Genomic DNA, 20,172 nt, shown 5'->3' on the forward strand with positions numbered 1-20,172 from the left:
CGTGTCTTGCGTGTGTCCATTTTACCCCTGGAACCTCCTCCCCAGCCTCGTGCCACCTCCCCCCACCCCCCCCCCATCCCTGGCCCAGGAAATGGGCCTTGCCGATTACGAAGCCCTTCATAGTGGCTCCGAGGTCGTGCCGATGAGGGATCAGGCAGCATGCGGCAGTGATGTTCATTTAAACGAGACCCGGGCTCCCAGATTGGTCCCAGTACATCCTGCCGTGGCCCCAGATTCGTAGAGGCTTGTACGAGTCTGCTAGGGTGGCCGTCAAAAAGACCAGACTGGTTCCAACAACAGAAACCGGGAGTCTGAGGTCAAGGTGAGGACAGGTTTGTTTTTTCTTTTTTTTTTTTTTTTTTTTTTAAACTTAAAAAATGTTTATTTTTGAAGGAGAGACAGAGGGTGAGCAGGGGAGGGGCAGAGAGAGGGGGAGACGCAGAATCCGAAACGGGCTCCGGGCTCCGAGCTGTCAGCACAGAGCCCGACGCGGGGCTGGAACCCATGAACCGCGAGATGGGTGATCTGAGCCGAAGTCAGATGCTTAACCGACTGTGCCACTGGGGGCGCCCCAAAGGCCATTTATACCTTAAATGCATCCATGTTCCCTGGAAAGGTTGACTCAAATCACCAAAACATACGAACAAAACTGCATTTGTGTAAAACCCACCAGGTTCTTTATAAAAGGGCCCCCCCCCCCCGAACAGAAAGGTGTTACTATTTTCCTTCTAACAGCCCTTTATCCTTACGGGGCTAACAGATCGGGCGCTCGGACGACCCGGCTAGGACAACTCTGGAAAATGTTGGATCAGATGGGCTGTGCCTAATCATGCTCCGGTCCTCTCTCTGATCACTTGAGCCAGGCCATCGGGTGGCCCCGGGTGAGGTGAGGAAATCCGCTGGGTGCCACATAGAAGCATCTAGACGGAAAAGTCCCAGTCTCTGAGGCTGCGAAGTTGGAGACATCTGCAAAACCTCTCTGGAAGAGGCTGGTCAGTGGGTGAAGACACGAGGGAGAGAGCCTGAGACACAAAAGATCACAGCCTCAGAAATGGCCACTTTTCTTCTTTTAAACAGCTTTATTGAGATATAATTCACATTCCATACAACTCACCCATTTAAATTTTTTTTTTTTCAACGTTTATTTATTTTTGGGACAGAGAGAGACAGAGCATGAACGGGGGAGGAGCAGAGAGAGAGGGAGACACAGAATCGGAAACAGGCTCCAGGCTCTGAGCCATCAGCCCAGAGCCCGACGCGGGGCTCGAACTCACGGACCGCGAGATCGTGACCTGGATGAAGTCGGACGCTTAACCGACTGCGCCACCCAGGCGCCCCACAACTCACCCATTTAAAGTGTATAAATGGAAGGCTTTATATAATAATATAATTCACAGATGGAAGCAACAATCATCACAGTCAACTCTTTATTTATTTATTTATTAAATAGTTTTAGGGGCGCCTGGGGGGCTCAGTCAGTTAGTTGAGTGTCCAACTTTGGCTCAGGACATGATCTCAGAGTTCGTGAGTTGGAACCCTGCGTGGGGCTCTCTGATGACAGCGTGGAGCCTGCTTTGGATCCTCTGTCTCTCTCTCTCCGCCCCTCTCCCCCCACCCCCCCCATAACCTCAAAAATAAATACTTACAATTTTATTAAACTATTTTTTTAAAGATTTTAGTTTCTAGTAATCTCTACACCCAACGTGGGGCTTGAACTCACAACCCCGAGATCAAGAGTCGCGCGCTCCCACTGACTGAGCCAGCCAGGCTGCCCCAAACGCAGTCGATTTGAGAACGTTTTCGTCAGCACAAAGCGGGGAAAAAAAAAAACCCATGCCCTTTAGCATCACCCCCCTCCCCCAGCCCCCAGCAGCCAGTAGTCGACTTGCTGTTTCTGGGGAATTGCCTGCTCTGGGGAGTTTGTATGAAAGGAATCGTATACCCCGTGGCCTTCTGCGTCTCGCCTCCTTCACGTGGTGTAATGTTTTCCAGGTTCATCGCTGTAGTAGCGCGGGTCGGCATTTCACTCTGTGTAGTGGCTGAGGAATATTCCACAGCCTGGATACCCGCCTGTGTATCGCTTCCTCAGCTGCTGGACAGGTCGGTGGTTTCTAACTTTCTGGGTGTTGTGACTGGCGCCACCCTGCACGGAGCGCGCAAGATTTCGTCTGAGCACCCGGCCCCAGTACCTCTGGGCGCATGCCCGGAAGCGGAATGGTCGGGTCAAGGGCAATGGTCACACAAAGACCATTAGAGACTGGGGGACTCCACGCTTCTGAATTGTTGAGGTCACTCGCCTCCACTCCGAGTTCCAAGCTGATGAGCTCTCAGGCCGGAGCCATTCATTCCAGGATGACGGAGAGGATGAGGTTCCTGCCGGCCGCCAAATGCTGATGGCTCATGAGGCTGTGCCCGTGTTCCACTGATCTGTATCTGGGACTTCCAGCAAAAGTCACCAGACAGCCATCCACAGTAGCAACAAGAGACAGCGGCCCTCCCCACCTCTGCAGGTCATTTCTTTTTTTTTTTTTTTAACTTAAAAAAAAAAAAAGTTTATCTTTGAGGAAGAGAGAGAGAGAGAGCATGCGTGAGCGGGGAAGGGGCAGAGAGAGAGAGGGAGACAGAATCGGAAGCAGACTCCAGGTTCCTTGCTGTCGCGCTGAGCCTGACGCGGGGCTCGAACTCACCAACCGGGAGATCACGACCTGAGCCGAAGTCAGAAGCTTAACCAACTGAGCCACCCAGGCGCCCCCAGTAAGACAATTCTTCGGTGGTTGACTTCTAAGCCAGCTAGAGAGACAGATCACAGAAAGAGGCCAGTGGGCAACTGAAACTTGCTGGAGTCTGATCTTAGCCACCCCCCCCCCCCCCGTCTGCCGGCTCAGCTCATATTGGGGGGTCTGCCCGGCGTCACATCTGCAGCTGCCAGTTCTCCACTGGGCTTAGCGTCGTGTCGCCCATTGACGATTTCAAAGACACCAAACTCTCTAGACCCTTCAGCCGGACATCTGATGGGTGAGGCTAGGCTAGGCTACGCTTCAGTGGAAACAAGCAAACAAAACCAAACGCACATCTCAGTGGATTAGCACAGCGCACGCACAAGCCCTCTCCCCTGGGCAACTGGCCTCCGTGCAGGCCTCCATCGGTCTAGCTCGGCACCGTCCAGCGGAATTTTCTGTGATGATGGACTTTTTCTGTCCAGCACTAAGGCTGCTGGCCACACGGGTGCCCTTGAGCCCTTGAGACGTGGTGACCATGACCAAGGAGCCGAATGGCTTATTCTGCGTTATTTAAACGCGCGATCAGGGGCGTCTGGGTGGCTCAGTCGGTTAAGTGTCCGACTTCGGCTCAGGTCGTGGTTTCGCGGTCCGTGAGTTCGAGCCCCGCGTCGGGCTCTTTGCTGACAGCTCAGGGCCTGGAGCCTGTTTCGGATTCTGTGTCTCCCTCTCTCTCTGACCTTCCCCCATTCGTGCTCTGTCTCTGTCTCAAAAATGAATAAACGTTAAAAAAAATATATAAAAAAAAAAAAAACGCGCGATCAAACACGCATGGCATGTGCCAGCGGTTACCCTCTTGAGCAGTTGCAGATCTAGGCTTCTGGAATCTCCTGTTGCGGCCAACGGACCCACCGCGTCCGCCCCTCCCCCCGCTGGGACAGGCCGCAGAGAAGCACGCACCGGCTCTTAAAGGCGTCAGCCGGGAAGTGACGCACATCACGTCTTCTCTCAGCCCATTGGCCGGAACAGGCACACGGCCCCGCCCACCTGCCGAAGTGGGCGGGGGACCGAGGCCTTCCCGTATTCAGGAAGGGGAGGTGAGCGGGAGGCGTTGGCAAACCCTCAAATATCTACCACGGTCCTTACATTTTAGTTTTACCCTAGGCATGGAAGAGAAAGAGACACTTCCTTGATCCTATTTTTGGCTTCACGGGGACAATTCACACCTTCGAGAAAATAGAACGCAGCCAGAAAGGCCCCTCACCTCCCCAACCGGGAGACCCAGTGAATTCTTGTCCAACAGCGACCCCGTGTGGCCAGCTTGAGAACCGCACCCCCGTCGCTCCAGGTAAATAAGAGCATCCCCGTGGAATCCCTCTGCTCACTGAGATTCAGAATAGTCGAGTCCATCACTTTTTTTTTTTTTTTTTGCCGTGGTCACGGGACACTTTTCAACTAAATAAAGAAGAGGGAAAAGTACATCTCCTCTCTCTCCAAACACTTTCTCTCGCTGGACCCCTTCCATTTAGTCTATCACCAGTCCCAGCTTCGCCACTTGCTGGCTGTGGGACCTCAGGCAGGTGACGTCACCTCTCAGGGTGATGAGTGAGAGGAAGCAAGGGAAATGGGGGTGAGGGATCAAAGAACCCCCAGGCCGGGTGGGCATCACCGGGGTCGAAGGCAAAAGGAGAGATTTTTGCCCTCGATGCCTCTGTGGTAGCATCATGAGGTCGTCCCTCTTGGAAGTTTTGGGTGACATTTATTTATTATTGAGAGACAGAGAGAGACAGAGCATGAGCGGGGGAGGGGCAGAGAGAGGGAGACACAGAATCCGAAGCAGGCTCCGGGCTCCGAGCTGTCAGCACAGAGCACCTCATGACAGGTAGTTCCTCCCACCTTAAATTTTTTTTTTTTTTTTTAATTTCAAGGACATTTATTGGGGCACTTGGCTGGCTCAACCAGTAGAACATGTGACTCTTGATCACAGGGTCGTGAGTTCAAGCCCCACGGTGGGGAGCCTGTTTTAAACAAATGAAAGAGGGGCTCCTGGGTGGCTCAGTCGGTTAAGCCTCTGGCTTTTGATCTCCGCTTGGGTCATGGTCTTACAGTTCGTGAGTTCGAGCCCCGCACCAGGCTGCCCATTCCCTGCTTGTGTGCATGCACGCTCTCTCTCTCTTTCAAAATAAATAAACACAATTAAAAAAAAAAAAAAAGAAATTCAAGGACATTTATTGTTAAGAAGCCTTGAGATTGGTAGTCAGCTCAACAATGCGATCAAGATCGAGGTTTCAGAATTTTTCTGTCTTTCCCTCATCTCCTTTCTTTAGCTTGTTGGGTTTTCATCTGCTTGGTTTTTTGGTCTCGTGGTGGCAAGATGGCCACTGCAGCTCCAGGCATCACGTCTGTGTTCAACACAGGCAGGAAGAGGAGACGCCCTGCCAGCGCACTTTCTTTTTGTATCTGTCCCCCCACAATGTTTAACCATTTTAAACCTCATAAGGTACACGACTGATTCAGGGACACGCAGTACATTTCCGATCTTGTGCAACCGTCGCGACTTCCCGGTTCCAGAACATGTCATCACTCCAAAAAGAAGCTCTGAACCCGCTCTGCGCCCGCTCCCCATTCCTCCCTCCCTTCCTCCCTCCCTCCAGTGGCGACCACCAGTCCACTTTCTAGATGCGTCTCTTCTGGACGTTTCATATAAACGGAACCCTACGCGGCGTGGCCGTTTGTGTCTGACTCACTTTTACTGTCATCAGGGGTCTTCCGTGTGGTAGCAGGTACCAGAAGTCCATTCCTTTGCGCGGCAGAATTCTATTCCGTCGTGTGGCTCGACCCTATTTGGCCGGCCTGTTCACCCGTTGATGGGTTTCTAGCTTGTTCCCACCTTTTGGCCATTGTGAATAGCGCTGCTGGGAACCTTCCCGTACGAGCTTTTCTTTCCACCTGTTTGACCGTTGTTTTGGGTTATTTTTTTAAGTGTTTTTTTTTTTTTAATTTATTTTTATTTACAATTCCAAGCAGCCTCCGTGCTGTCAGCCAGAGCCCCATGAGGGGCTCGATCTCACAAGCCTGGGATCATGACCTGAGCTGAAATCCAGACTCAGACGCTCAGCCGGCTGAGCCACCCAGGCGCCTTTTTTCCAATTGTGTTTTTTCTCTTTCTTTCTTGAGGGCCAGTGGGAACCCATCAGCGTTTAGATCTTTGATGTATTCCGGTCTGAGAGAGTCGTCAGGCCTTCAAGGGGTCAAGACGCGCAGCACTGCTCACGCCTGTGTGATCGGGGGACTCATTCTAACCTTTCGTCGCCTCTGCCCGGGGTCTCCCCAGGGCACCTGTCTCCCCAGGGCGCCTCTCTGGCCATCCCTACCTGGGTCTGGCAGAGAAGTGGGAGGAGCTTTTGTTACATCCCGGTAGCCCCCCTGCCTGGGCGCCCTGTTACGTGGGGCCACCCTCCCCCACAGCCCGTCACGTGTCCCCCCCGCCCCCCACCCTCCCTCCCACCCCGTCTAATTCTCTCTCTGCTCTGCTGAGGCCCGCCTGGCCTAAAAGTATTGGGGCATTTGCTAAGTGGGACCGGGTCGGGGTCAGAGAAGCGGCTGGTGGGGACGGCCACAGGGGGGCGGCAGAGGAAGCGGGAGAGAAGGCGCGGGAAGAGGGGAGGGGTGCTCCCACCAGAGGGGGAGAGACTGGGGAGAAACAGAGGGCGGGAGGTTTTCAGCTTTCCAGAAAAGTTGCAAAGCTATGTATCCAGCATCTAGCTGGCTCTTATTAACATGTTCTATTAGCAGGTACGTCTGTTATAACGGATGATCCAACACTGATACACTATTATTAACTAAAAGCCCCTGATTTATTCAATTTTCCTTCGTTTTGCCAAATGCCTTTTTTTCTTTTTAAAAATGTTTATTTATTTTTTGAGAACGGCGCGCGAGCAGGAGCAGGGGAGGGACAGAGAGAGAGAGAATCCCAAGCAGGGGCCATGCTGCCCGTGCAGAGCCTGATGCGGGGCTCAAACCCATGAGCCACGAGATCACGACCTGAGCCGAAGTCGGACGCTTCACAGACCGAGCCCCCCACCAGGCGCCCCGTCGGGGCTGTGCTCTTTGGAAGGGAATCACTACGGGCAGCCCGTTGTGCGTACAGCGGACGTTGCTGAGGCTCAGAGAGGTGCGGTTACCTGCCTCAAGTCACACAGCAGATTCCTGGTGCTGCCGGGATCTGGTCCAGCTCTGCATTACTCTACCCTACAGAGGCTCAGGGTGACAGGGACACAGAGAACAGGAGATGGGAGTCCAAGAGGCAGGAGGGGAAAGAGGAGGGAGAGCCTCAGGAGGCGGGCGGAGCCTGAGGACCCAGACAAGGAGGCAGGAAAGAGGTGGGGCAGGCAGAGGGACCGAGAGAGACAGAGGCCGAGAAAGACACGAAGAAGTCTTTACACGATGCTGTCATTAACCGTTTGTTGAGCATTTACTACGCTCGGGCTCGGTTAAGATTTGTACGAGTTGAGGGGCGCCTGGGTGGCTCAGTCCGTTAAGCGTCCGACTCTTGATCTCAGCTCGGGCCTTGATCTCAGGGTCTTGCGTTCAAGCCCTGCATGGGGCTCCGTGCTGGGCGTGGAGTCTACTTAAAATAATAATAATAATAAAAAGGCTTTTTTGATTTGCCTCATTTCATCCCTCTCAGGTCCTTCCTTCTCACCAAGAACTCCTCACACGAAAAAACCTTACCGTTCCGGGGCACCTGGCTGGCTCAGTCAGTCGAGCGTCCGACTTCGGCTCAGGTCAGTGGCCTCGCGGTTTGTGGGTTTGAGGCCCGCGTCGGGCTCTGTGCTGACAGCTCGGAGCCCGGAGCCTGTTTTGGATTCGGTGTCTCCTTCTCCTTCTCTGCCCCTCCCCCGCTCATGCTCTGTCTGTCAATAATAAATAAACACTAAAAAAAACCCCAAAACCAAACCCAAACAACTCTCAGGGCTTGCACCACAAGTATTGGCTTGGAAATAGCCTTTTCCCAGCGTTCACTGCTACTGTATAGACATACAGCTCATTTTGTGTTCATTGGTTTTTGCATCCCGGCACCTTGCAAGATGCGCATTATCAGTTTCCAGTGGCTTCTGGGTGTGTGCCTTCCACGGGAAGTCAACTATGAGTATCAGGCTTTTACCTTACTGAAGGGCAAGATTTTTTGAAGAGATGGACTTTGTTTTTAATTAAAAAAAAGTATTTATTTATTTACTTAATGTGTTGTCAAATTGGTTAACATACAGCGTGTAAAGTGTGCTCTTGGTTTTCGGGGTAGATCCCTGTGGTTCATTGTTGAAGACAGGGATTTTTTTTTAACTTTTTTTTTAATGTTTATTTATTTTTGAGAGAGAAAGAGAGACTGAGCACGAGAGGGGGAGGGGCAGAGAGAGAGGGAGACACAGAATCCGAAGCAGGCTCCGAGCTCCGAGCTGTCGGCACAGAGCCCGACGTGGGGCTCGAACTCACGAACCGTGAGATCGTGACCTGAGCTGAAGGCGGACGCTTGACTGACTGAGCCCCCCCGCCTCCCCCAGGCGCCCCAACTTAATTTTCTGATTCAGAGTATGAGTTCAGCCAACTATGTCTGTGCACCGCGTCGTGTCCACTGCCTGGTCATCGCGGATAATCAAGGAGGGGAGATTTTGCCGCTTCGCCAGAGAGCATCTCGAATCTCCTGGGTCTTGTGTCGGGGAGGGACCCCCACACACCCCCTGTCGGCACCCACTGCCGTAACCGAAGCCTCACAGCCTCCAAAGCAGTGTGAGCAGACGCGGGCAGGCCCTTGAGAAGGCTTTCGCCATCGTCTGCCGACACGTCCCCATGTCCCCGTCACCTCTCCTCTGACCTGGCTGACATTCTGTAGATGTTGACTTGGCCCAAGAGGGTGGGGACGGGTGGCAAGTCAGGTCAAGGCCCAGGAAACCTGCTGGGGAGAAGCCCAGGGGCTGAGAGGGTGAGGGGAGGGGAGGAGAGCAGAGAAGAGGAGGGAGGGGGAAGCGAGGGTCTGTGCAGGGCAGAGAGGTGGCAGAAACGGGAAGAGATCGTGGGACGGGAGACTAGTCTGATGGCCGAATGGTGAGCCCATCCGTTTCCTCGGCGCTCCCTGTAAATCAGGCTCTGTGCTGGGTGCGTAAATGTCACATTCCCTATGACCCACACCCACACACGCGGAGAGGGTGTGCTTGTCACCCAAAGTCTCATGGACGTCCAGCTGTCCTCATGTCATATTCCGAATAGTCCGAGAAACAGATGAGCTTGGTACAGTTTGCAGGCTGGCACGGGAGGTTAAGGGCTGTGCCCTCCAGCTGGGCAGCCGGGTGCTCGCTAGCCCCGCTCGGAGGCTTGCTGTCTCCCCGGAAAGGCACTTTGAATGATCCGATGTTTGCTGTGACCTCCTGTAGGCAAGGGATTAGGCTGCCTGCCTTAAAGGACCTTTTTCATAAGGATATTAGAGCATGTACGGCAGCTGCTGTCCCGTGGGAAGTGCTGGGGGAAGGGCGGGCCCGCCTGTTCTGCCTTTGAGAGCACGAAATGCCAGTTCCTTAGTTTCCCCTTCTTTCTGCGCGCCCCCCCCCATCTCTCCCCTCTCTCCCCCTATATCTTTCCATTTCTCTGCCCCTCAGTCTCCTTGCGGGGTCTCATTGTGTCCTTCTGTGTCCGTCCCTGTCAGCAGCTCTTTGAGAAGGAGGGGGTTCATTATATCCTGGCAGTGGTGCCCCCCCCTGCCTCCCCCCGCCATGCCAGTCTGTCACATGTCCCTCTAAATCCCCACTAATTCTCCCTATATTTTGCTGAGGCTGGCCTGGCCTAAGAGGATTGGAGCATTTGCTAAATAGAACAGGACAGGGTCAGAGAGCTAGCTCTGGAGAAGTGCAGGGGCCAGGGTGGCCACTGGGGGCAGCAGAGAAACTGGAGACAGGAGACAAGAGGGGGCACGTAACTGGAAGGATCTAGAGACCATGGACCCCAAGTACAGACTTTCTAGATACTGACCCATCCATGAATGGACCCTTGATGTATGAGAAATTCCCAGCCTCTCCATCAACTAACTAAAAACCCCCGAGGAAAAAGAAGAAATGTGAATCCCTTCCTCACACCATACAGAATCAATTCTGGATGCATTAAAGAAGGGTGCCTGGGTGGATCAGTCAGTCGAGGGTCTGTCTTTGGCTCAGGTCATGATCTCATGGTTGGTGGGTCCGAGCCCTGCAGCTGGGTTCTGTGCTGACAGCTAGGAGCCCGGAGCCTGCTTCGGATTCTGCCTCCCTCTTTGTCTTTCTCCTGCTTGTGCTCTCTCTCTCAAAAACAAACATTAAAAAAAAAAAAAAGACTTAAATATGAGACAAAACTAAGAATATTTTAGAGAATAAAACAGTACCTTTATAACCAAGTGCTAGATAAAGGTTTCTTAAACAAGAAAGCAAAAATAAAAGGCATTATCTTAGAGCAGAAAAGTAACCCAAACCAAAGCAAACCCGAGCTATAGTCCAAGCAGTTCCCTGGGGACCTCAGACTTCGGTAAACCGTCTCCGGTTTGTGACAAGGCGAGGAGACACCCTGGAGGCCAGCTTTTATAAACTTTCCCGTCAACTTGAAAATGAGGGTTGCCGGGGCACCTGGGTGGCTCGGTCGGTTAAGCGTCCGACTTCGGCTCAGGTCATGATCTCGTGGTCCGTGAGTTCGAGCCCCGCGTCGGGCTCTGTGCTGACCGCTCAGAGCCTGGAGCCTGTTTGCGATTCTGTGTCTCCCTCTCTCTCTGCCCCTCCCCTGTTCATGCTCTGTCTCTCTCTGTCTCAAAAATAAATGTTAAAAAAAAAAAAAAGAAAGAAAATGAAGGCTGCCTTGTGAAAGGCATTGTTAATTTTTATTAAATAACTTTATTTTGCTTTACAGCGTTTGGATACACTGATGGCAAGCAAGGAAGAAGGAAGAAACTGGCCCGTAACAGATAACGGAAAGCACTGAAAATAGATGACATTAAAACTGAGAAATTTTTTGCGTATGAGCAAAATACAAATAGGAACAAATACTTGTGGTACATTAAATTGTCAACAAGGGAGGGAGCACAAATGGGTCAAAGACCAGGAAAAATGGGGCTCCTGGCCGGCTCAGCCAGGAGGGCACCGAGAGACTCTTGATCTCAGGGGTGGTGAGTTCGAGCCCTGCGTTGCCCTCTGAGCCGACAGCGCCCCGAGCCTGCTTGGGATTGTCTGTCTCCCCCTCTCTCTGCCCCTCCCCTGCTCTCTCAAAAAATAAAAACAAAAAACCCTTAAAACAAAAACTCACGTTGTGAGTACTAATGTTCAACGAACACGCGCGCGAGGGCCTCACTTCTTGATCAGTAAATGAATGTTGGAACCACAGCAAAGCCTCAGTTCGCAGGTTGCCATCCAAAGCTGTCACATCCTCACTGTTTTAGGAGGACGCTGTGAGCAGGAGTGCTCCCGGCTGGTCAAGGCACGGAGTAGGCTCTCGGAGCATCCAGGGAGCAGACACGGGGGGCATCGGTTCCATGCCACCCCTGGGACCCCACATAAATACTCACGTGTGCCCTACATGCTGCGGGGGCACTCACAGCAGCGCCACGCGTGGGGGCCACCCAGGGAACAGGTGCCACCTCCACAGGTGGGATGGAACGAGGTGTGTTCCCGCCGCAGGGGAGGGATCGGCTGCGCGGCCTGACCACCCCCCGCCCCCCAGCGACGTCCCCACCCACGTGGACGCGGGGTGGGCGGGCCCGGGACACCCTAGTCCCCTCTGGCTCCGCGGGAACTCGAGGACTTTTGGGGGGCAGATTCCCCTATAAATTCAGTAACGTCATGAGCTCCGAGTCGTCCTCTGCAGGGCCTTCTTCTTCTTGGTATCCGGACATCACGGGGTCAGAGGGTCCCTCCAGGGGGTCTTGGGGTGAGAAGACCGCTGTGGAATTGGGGGCTAGCAAGGGGTCTGGCACAAAGTCCGCGCCAAAGGAGTTCTGAGGCCACGCGGGGGTGGGGGCGGGGACGGACTCCTGGGAGCCCAGCTCTGGGGCCCACCAGGCTGGGTCCCGGCTGCAGGTGCCGGGCTCTGCTGCTGGGTGCATCCTCGAGGGGCCGTGCGGAGCGGGGCTGCGGACGCCTGGGGTCCCTGGGAACATGGGGCCAGCAGGGACAGGGGCAGGGAAAGGAGCAGGCACAGGAAAAGGGACAGGGACGGATTCGGGGACAGGGGCGGATTCGTCGACAGGGGCAGCAACAGAGCGGGAGTTGGGGGCTCCAGGGTCCCTTGGCGCCATGTGGGCTCCCTGACCTTGCCCTTTGGGCAGCCTGGAGTGCTTGGCCCGGCGGTTCTTGAACCACACCTGGAGGGACCAAGGGGACAAGGCGGAGGGGTAAACGGGCTAGGCAGGGGCACCTCCCCGCCTGTGTCCCAGGTGTGGGGGGCTCAGGAGACACGGCAGCCGCAGAGCTCTCCCTAGGGCCCCTGGAGCCCAATTCAAGGTCCCCCGAGGATGCAGGGGGCAGTGGGGGCGGGGCTTGGACACCGGGAGCCCGGGGGCCAGGAAGGGGCCTGCCTCAGAGGGTCCCCCGCCTTCGCAGAGGCCCTGAGCTCTGGTGCCCCGACACCCAGCGGGCCGTCAGTCTGGGCGGGCTCATGCCGGCTGGTTCGCGCAGCACAGGGTGGCCGTGAGCCTGGGGTCCGGCCCTGAGTCCCCACAGGGGGCCCCTTGCTAGCCCTGTGACCCAGGGGAGCCCTCGGACCCTCTGGCGTGTCTTCTCCCCTGTAGCCCGGGACAGACGGCAGGTGGTCCGGCCGGAGGAGTGCCACCTTCCTAGTGGACCCTGTGGCCAGTGGGGACGGAGGGGGCGGGGGTCCTACCTGCACTTGGTGCTCCTCCAGGTTGAGCCCGGCTGCCAGGGCCACGCGTTCCTGGTAGCTCGGGTACCGGTTGGCCCAGAAGTGTCTCTCCAGCTCCTGCAGCTGCTCCTTGAGGTACACGGTGCGCTTCTTCCGGGGCCTCGGGAGCGTTCGGGCTGATGGGGGGCCTGACCCGAGGAGAGACGGGCTCAGACAAGCCCCACAGACGGCCCCCCGCCCCCCAAAGACCCTCCCCCTGCCCGGGCCAGGCCCCGACGAGCAGGTGGGAGGCACGGCTGTGCATGAGAGGTGGCAGCTGGACCCGACGCCCTGGGGTCGGGCCCTGGCTCTCGCGGTCCAGCCCAAGTCTCTGTGCCCTGTGTCGGGGCCTCAGCGGGCACACCTTTGAAATGGGCGCAGTGACGGCTGTCTTGTGATTCCAGCACCCACGGCCGCGGAAGGCAGGCAGGCTGAGCTCCCCAGGCCCAGCCAGGCCGCTGCCCCAGGCAGGCGGGCTCCCACCTCGCCTGGCCCCCCAGCCCCTCCCATCCAGGGCCAGGGCCACCCTGACGCTGCTCACAGGGGGCGGCCGTGCACCAGGCCCTCTGTCCCGGCCCCACGAAGTCCCCACAGCCCGGTGCGGGACGCCCTCCCCAACACCGGGGGCCTCCTCTGGAGGCCCGGAGGCCTCCCCAGCCTCAGCCCCGGCCCCTGGCGCAGGCCCAGGCGCACCCTCAGGGGAGCCTGGCTCTTGCATCCTGCCCGCTGGTCCGCCGCCTGGCCTGCGTGTGGGGCCCTGCCCACCCCACCGGGGCCTTAAATCCCACCTGCCTGCCGTGCCCACCCAGACACACCCTGAGGGTCCTGGGACTCTCCCTCTCTCCCCACCCTCAGCCCCGCCCCCGGAGGAGTCCCAGGAGGGAGTAATCCTTTCCTTACTGAGCAGCTTCTGGATACCCAGGCCCTGGGCTGGGGCTGGGGCCTCAGTGGCCAGAGAGTCTTGGTCCCACCCTCGGGGGGCTCTAGCCCAGGGAACCCCGCATTGCCCCTTGTGGGGGTCCCCAGCCCAGGAAAGGGCCCCTCCAGCCAGTGCCCCGGGCGTCGTCCCCTCCCCCCGGTCCTGGGGGCCCCTCCCCCGCCTCCCTGTCCAGCCCCCTCCTCTCCCGCCTGGTCGGTCCAGCAGCCTCCCCGCTGACCCCCAACACCAGGCTCGCCCTCTGGTCCCTTCTCCGAGTCTCCCCCCAAGTCCTGGACGGGGCGGGTGCTCAGACACGTGGCCCCGGTGATGGCTCGGGGTCCGTGCCGGTCTTCCTATGGGATGAAGGCCGATGGGGGAGCAGGTGGATGGCTGCCCCCGTGTCTTTGTGAATGAATGAATGAGCTGGGGCTGCCTTAGGGGCTGGACTCAGGAGCTGGGGTCACAGGGGCCCAGCACCCCCGCCCCCCCAGCTGCATAGACCCACATCTAGACCTCAGGCTGAGCTCCTCGCTGGCCGGGGGTCTGCTCAGGACTCGAGTCCGGGAAGCACGCAGCTTACAAGCCTCAGTTCCCGGGCAGTGAGGGGCCTCTCATGATCATCAGTGCTAGATGAAGGTTAACTAGGCGATCGCGCACCGAATCATAGGTGGCAGAGGGGTCGCGTTGTTCAAGGTTGACCTCGCTCTCCTGAACGGCCTGAGCATCTCACGGTGCCATCACAGCGTCAGTGCGCCTCCGTGCTCCTTCCTTTCCGGCAACATTCCGCCTTCACTGGACGTTGTTTCTCCTTCTTGGGCAGGTGGGAACACAGGGGTCACCAAGTCGAGGGCTCTGCAGTCAACGAGGGATCCTCTAGCAATGTCCTTGGTCTTTAAGATGTGCCCAGAGGCCGCCTTCTCTCTTACTTTAATTTTTATTTATTTTTTAAAGTTCACTTAATTTCTTTTTAAAAAATGAGACAGTCGGCTGAGCGGCTGACTTCGGCCCAGGTCATGATCTCGCGGTTCAGGGGTTCGAGCCCCGCATTGGGCTCCACGCTGACCGTGCAGAGCCTGCTTGGGATTCTTTCTCTCTCTCTCTCTCTCTCTCTCTCTCTCTCTGCCCCTCCCCCACTGACCCTTTCTCTCAAAATAAATGAGTGTACCGTTTTGCGGATGAGATTGGGAGAGATGGAGAAGAGGGGTCGTGCCTGGTGTTGGGCGGGGGAGGGGATGGGGACTCTGACTTTCCCACGCTTTGATAACGTAGGTTGGTTTTTGAGACAAATTTGTCCGTGTCTGTCAACACCCCTCAGCAGAAGAGCCTCAGACCTCAGCCGAGGACGCTGGAAACGCATCTGTTCTGTCCAGACCCTGGGTCTGGGTGACTCTGTGTCCCGAGTCAGGTCCCTGGTGGGTCAGGGCAGAGCCCAGCTGACCAGGCTAACAGCGCAAGGAGCCGGAGATTATGCAGAAGATCAAGCTCAAAACCGACTGAGCCACCCAGGGGCCCCAGATGTGACACTTCGTAAATACACTGAGAACACAGCGGTGACCCGGAAAGCGATGCCCCTGCCCTCAGCGATTTTGCTGTGTGGCAACTGAGTTGTCCAACAGGGGCGTGAACGGAAGGACACGATCACCCATGCTGTGAAAATACGCATTTAAATACAGGAGAGTTATGGCACCACCGTTCAGAATAGCAAAAAAGTGGCAGCAGGTAGAAATGTCTGTCAACCGTGACTCAGTCGGTTAAGCGTCCGACTCTTGGTTTCGGCTCCGGTCGTGATCTCACGGTTTGTGAGTTCAAGCCCCATGTCAGGCTCTCTGCTGGCAGCCTGGAGCCTGCTTGGGATTCTGTCTCTGTCTCTCCCTCTCTGTCCCTCCCCTGCTTGCTCTCTACCTCTCTCTCTCTCTCAAAAATCAATAAAATAAACATTAAAAAGAAAAAGAACATTCGAAATGTTGTCAACCGATGAAGGGATAAACACAATGCCGTAATATGCATATATTCACACAACGGAATATCATTTAACCGTAAAGGAAGGAAGGAAGGACACATTCTACCCCATGGATGAACCTTGCAAACATTACATTAAGTGAAAAAGCCAGACCCAAGAGGTCACAGAGGTGCGATTCCATTTACATGAAATGTGCAAGATAGAGAAATCCATCGAGACGCAAGGTAGATTAGAGGTTGCCGGGAACTGGGGGGTGGGGACCGTTGCGGGGGGCCACCGGGTGATAGGTACCAGGTTTCTATTTGGGGTGATGCAATGTCCTACATTAGTTCCGGTGATGTATGCACAACAAAAAAAACCCACATTGAATTGCACACCTTAAATGGGGGAATTTTATACGATGTGGATACGTTAATGAAATGTTTATTATATTGCCCCTGGTTCGACGCAGATCTGAGCGACAGGTTTTATCGAGACCTAGTGGGGCGCAGGGCAGGGAACGCGGCTTTCTGTTGCCATCGCAGGAGTCGAGGTCGGTCAGAAAAGAATTTCTGGAGATTTTGGAGCCTGAATTGATGCCACTAAGGATGCGAGAAAGGATCGAATGAGCACAGTGCCCTTCTGCCTCAGTGGTTTGATCCTAAGAGGTTTATCCCGGGGAGAACGTTTGCCCGCTGTGAACACGCACAAATGTATCTATTTGCGATTTCAAGTAACTGAGTTAATTACATGAGTTCATGAGCGCGAAAAAGGGAATGATGAAAAAATTCTCCACAACCTCCGACCCGTGGAATGCTAATGAACAGTGAGAAGGAATCAGGGGTGGAACTTTTAGTAACGGTTGGTGATTTTTAGTGTATTTTTTATCTTGTTCGAGTGGTGGAGGTCTGTTTTCTTTTTGCAGAGTACGTGTGTCCCAAACATGGAGTCCTTGTTGGGATTTTAGTTTAGGTTAGTTTTTTTTTGTTTTTTTTTTTGTTTTTTGTTTAGTTTAGTTTTTTTGTTTTCTGTTCAGTTGAGGTTTTTTTTTTGTTTGTTTTTTTGTTTTTTGTTTAGTTGAGGTCTTTTTGTTTTTTGTTTTTTTGTTTTTTTTGTTTTTTGTTTCTGCTATGGAGTCCTCTCTTCTAGAGTTAGAAAGGCACAAAGTTGATGACTAATAATACGTTAAATGATGGGACGAGCCTACAGTTGCTGACATCCAGTAATGTCTCAGGCACATTGTTCAATTTTGAGAATGCAAGTACTTAAGCACACTGAAAAGATCAATATATATATATCAATATATCAATATATCAATATTGATATATATATCAATATACATATGATATATATATCAATATATATTATATATCTATATATATAATCAATATCAATTGATCAATATACCTATATCTATATCTATATATATATGTGTATATAATATGTTGACTGGCAACAGTAAGACACCCAGCCGTTGATTAATAACCCAGCGATTATGGAGAATGTCAAATGTTCATTTCCTCTCATTTCCACTTGTTGTTATTATTATTATTTGTTTATTTTACAAGAAGAAAAAACAAGGAACATTCCTGGCTTCGGATGCTGCACAGGACACATCGATGCTTGGCCCTCTGTTCTTCTGAACCTTGACTCCTTGCAGGGCTGGGTGGAAACCCGGTGGGTGCCAAGCCCCCCTGGGACAGCTGGGGAGGGGTGGGGCAAGAGTCCCTGGGGTTCCTCGTTGGGCTTCCCAGACTGCCATCCAATTCCCAGATTCAGAGGGACGGACGGGGAGGTTGTCTGTAGCCCAGAATCTGCTTGGGCCACAAGGGAAGGAAGTGAGAAGGGAGTTGATGGAGGAGAACGGTGCTAAGAAGAAAGGATTAATCCATTTATCTTGATTCGGTTAGAACAGAAACAATGGCTTCCTCCCCAGCCGTTAATGCCTTATCTCTTCTGCAAGTCCCTTCCAGGCAAGCCCTGATTTTAGTCCACTCAGTGTGGTTGACTCACCTCGGCCTCCCGCCCCTAGGATGCTCCCAGATAGCCAGACACCTTCCTACTGTCTATGCAAAGAGAGGCCTCACTCCCTGAGGGAGAGGGGGCCCAGGGTGGGGAGGTCCCCTGGGGAGGTCAGAGAAGAGCAAGCTGAACTTTGAAGACAACATTGGAGCGACAGGCAGATGGGGTTGAGGGAGTTGGCCTCTGCCTTCTAGAACCTTCTGCCCTAACTTCCTGTGATGGCCGTTCCTCTCTGTGTCTCGAGACTTTGCTCTCCGCTTCCTCTTTCGTGTCTGAAATACACTCCACCCTCATCCTTCGCGGCTTCCGTATTTGCGTTTCTGCCTATTTGCTAAAACTTGCCACCCCCAAACGGATCCTCCCCACGTGTTCCTGGTTGTTCCCAGACAAGTGCAGAGTGGTGACAAATCCGCGTGATGGACCTCGCGTTGTTTCCGGCTGCCTTTTCCTTTCAGCTCTTCTACCGTAAACGAGTGTCCTTTGGAGGAATATTTAGTGCCACATTTTTGGGGGGGGGGGTATTTTTATGCTTTTAAAAATTGTGGTAAAATGGTAAATAATGGGTGGCTCAGGTGGTGAAGCGTCTGACTCTTGAGCTCGGCTTATGGTTTGTGGGATTGAGCCCCGAGTCAGGCTCTGCACTGGCAGCATGGAGCCTGCTTGGGATTCTCTCTCTCTCTCTCTCTCTCTCTCTCTCTCTCTGCCCCTCCCCCACTCACCCTTTCTCTCTCTCAAAATAGATAAATTAAAAAAACAATCCCATGGGGCGCCTGGGTGGCGCAGTCGGTTAAGCGTCCGACTCTCAATCTCAGCTCAGGTCTTGATCTCACCGTCCTGAGTTCAAGCCCCGAGGCAGGCTCTGAGCTGGGCACGAAACCTACTCTAAAAAAAAAAAAAAAAAAGGTCAACTTCCAAATCTGAGCTTTACAGGAAGGGGCTCTGATAAGGACTGCAGTCTAATCTGGTGGGGGAGGCGTTCGAAAAATTCCCAGCAAAGTGCCGGGTACGTGGGTAGAACTGAACCTTAACGTTGGTTCCCTCACCAGACAGCCGTCGGCCTCCTGATGTCCCACCCTGCCCTATTCAGAAGGTTCCAGAAAGAATGTGGTTCGTGAGTTCCTGGTGTCACCGGGAAGGACTTTTATCGGATGCTAAAAGCTACCGGCTCTTCTGCCCCGGAAACCCTTCCTTAGTCTAACCGCTGTCCGACCTGCTGTCTGTGAAGGAAGCTGAGGACAGCCAACATCCGTCCCGTAAAAATACGCATGCCAAGAACGAACGGTTCTGGAGGAGAAAATAGCCTCCCTACGGAGAGGAGAGATCTGAAAATGTAGGCAGAAGCGATAGGTTCTATGGTGGCCACAGAGGTGAGAGCCAAAGGTGGAAAAACACTTTCCAGGCCTGGGGAGCAAGACGTCTCAGCTTCCAGGTGCCCTCCCTGCCCCCTCGGTGTCCCCCTCTCCCTGCCCCTGTCCCCTCCTGGGATCTCAGCGCGTGAGGTGAGAGGTCTCAGACCTCCTCGTGGGGTTTCACGTAAGCAGAAGGAGTTTTTATTCTATGTTGACAGTCTGTCCCCTCCCCTCCCCTCCCCTAGAGCCTGTCACGTGTCTCCCCCTCCCCCCCCCCCCCCCAAATCTGATCTAATTCCCTCTCTGCTCTGCTGAGGCTGGTCTGGCCTAAGAGGATTGGAGCATTTGCTAAATGGAACCAGGACGGGGTCAGAGAAGCAGCTGTGGGGAGACTCCCCCCCCCCCTCCCCGCCCCGGGGGCCAGGACGGCCACAGGGGGGCAGCAGAGGAGATAAGGAGGCAGAGGAGCAGAGAAGGGGTGAGGGGAACAGAGCTAGCACCAGCCGGCTGTTTAGGAAACCACATTACAAGGGTTAAGAGGGTGACAACACTGTCCATGTAGAAAATTTATCATGAACATATATCCTGGTTTCCTTTCCGCCCTCCCTGCTCTGTCCCTTTGGAAGTGACAGGGGGTTCTGGAGACCGGGAAAAGGGGGTATAGGTGTGGAGGTCTGGGGGCGTCCGACCAGGGCCCTCAGAGATGACTTGGAATGTTCCAGAGGGGTCTGACCTGTCAGGAATCTACGCAGAGCCCTGAGGGCTCCGGCAGCTTTGGAGTGCCCGCGTAGGGCATTTCACGTAGAATTTTAAATACATTTTAAATAAATGTATAAGTATTTAAAAATACTTTGAACTGTTTTTAATTAAAAAAAATATTTACTTATTTTTGAGTGGGGGAGGGACAGAGAGAGGGGGACAGAGGATCCGAAGCAGGCTCCGTGCTGTCAGCACAGAGCCCGATGGGGGGCCCCACTCGCGAACCGTGAGATCACGATCTGAGCTGAAGTTGGGCGCTCAACCGACCGAGCCACCCAGGCGCCCGCTTCTACCTGGGAGGTTTATTGCCCATCACTTTGCTTATCCACCAATCAGGTCACCATGTCAGTCAATGAGACCTGGGGCTCGAACTCATGAACCGTGAAATCATGACCTGAGCTGAGGTGGGACGCTTAACCGACTGAGCCCCCCCCCCCCCGGGGGACCCCACTGCCTGGCTTCCTTTGCTCAGTGTTAAGAGTTGTGAGATTCTTCTGTGTTTTGTGTGTGTTTTGTTTTGTGGGTCTCATTATGCATCGCTTTTGTGTTTGAGGAAAGGCCGCT

At 54.2% G+C, this 20,172-nt stretch overlaps 1 protein-coding gene across 1 annotated transcript; it reads right to left on the bottom strand.

Annotated features, from left to right (window-relative positions):
• Nucleotides 1-11,499: 11,499 nt before the first annotated feature.
• Nucleotides 11,500-13,338, bottom strand: LOC147573707 (uncharacterized). The gene is made up of 3 exons (XM_086688652.1): nucleotides 13,202-13,338; nucleotides 12,603-12,789; nucleotides 11,500-12,084 (listed from the first exon to the last, which is right to left on the bottom strand). The coding sequence occupies exons 1-3, from the start codon at nucleotides 13,336-13,338 to the stop codon at nucleotides 11,545-11,547; spliced, it is 864 nt and encodes a 287-aa protein (XP_086544778.1). The 3' UTR covers nucleotides 11,500-11,544.
• Nucleotides 13,339-20,172: the final 6,834 nt, after the last annotated feature.

Source organism: Puma concolor, chromosome E2 (genome assembly GCF_028749965.1).
Source record: "Puma concolor isolate L17-30 chromosome E2, mPumCon1.1.hap2, whole genome shotgun sequence".
In the NCBI taxonomy this organism is placed as follows: Eukaryota; Metazoa; Chordata; class Mammalia; order Carnivora; family Felidae; genus Puma; species Puma concolor.

Bases quoted from the DNA above. Each gene is read 5' to 3' on its own strand.
- LOC147573707 (XM_086688652.1), bottom strand. From the start codon at position 13,338: ATGCAAGAGCCAGGCTCCCCTGAGGGTGCGCCTGGGCCTGCGCCAGGG. The intron at 12,790-13,201 runs GTGGGGCCGGGA...GGCTTGTCTGAG, and splicing joins CACCGGGCTGTGGGGACTTC to CCCGTCTCTCCTCGGGTCAG. The intron at 12,085-12,602 runs GTAGGACCCCCG...TGGTCCCTCCAG, and splicing joins TGGAGGAGCACCAAGTGCAG to GTGTGGTTCAAGAACCGCCG.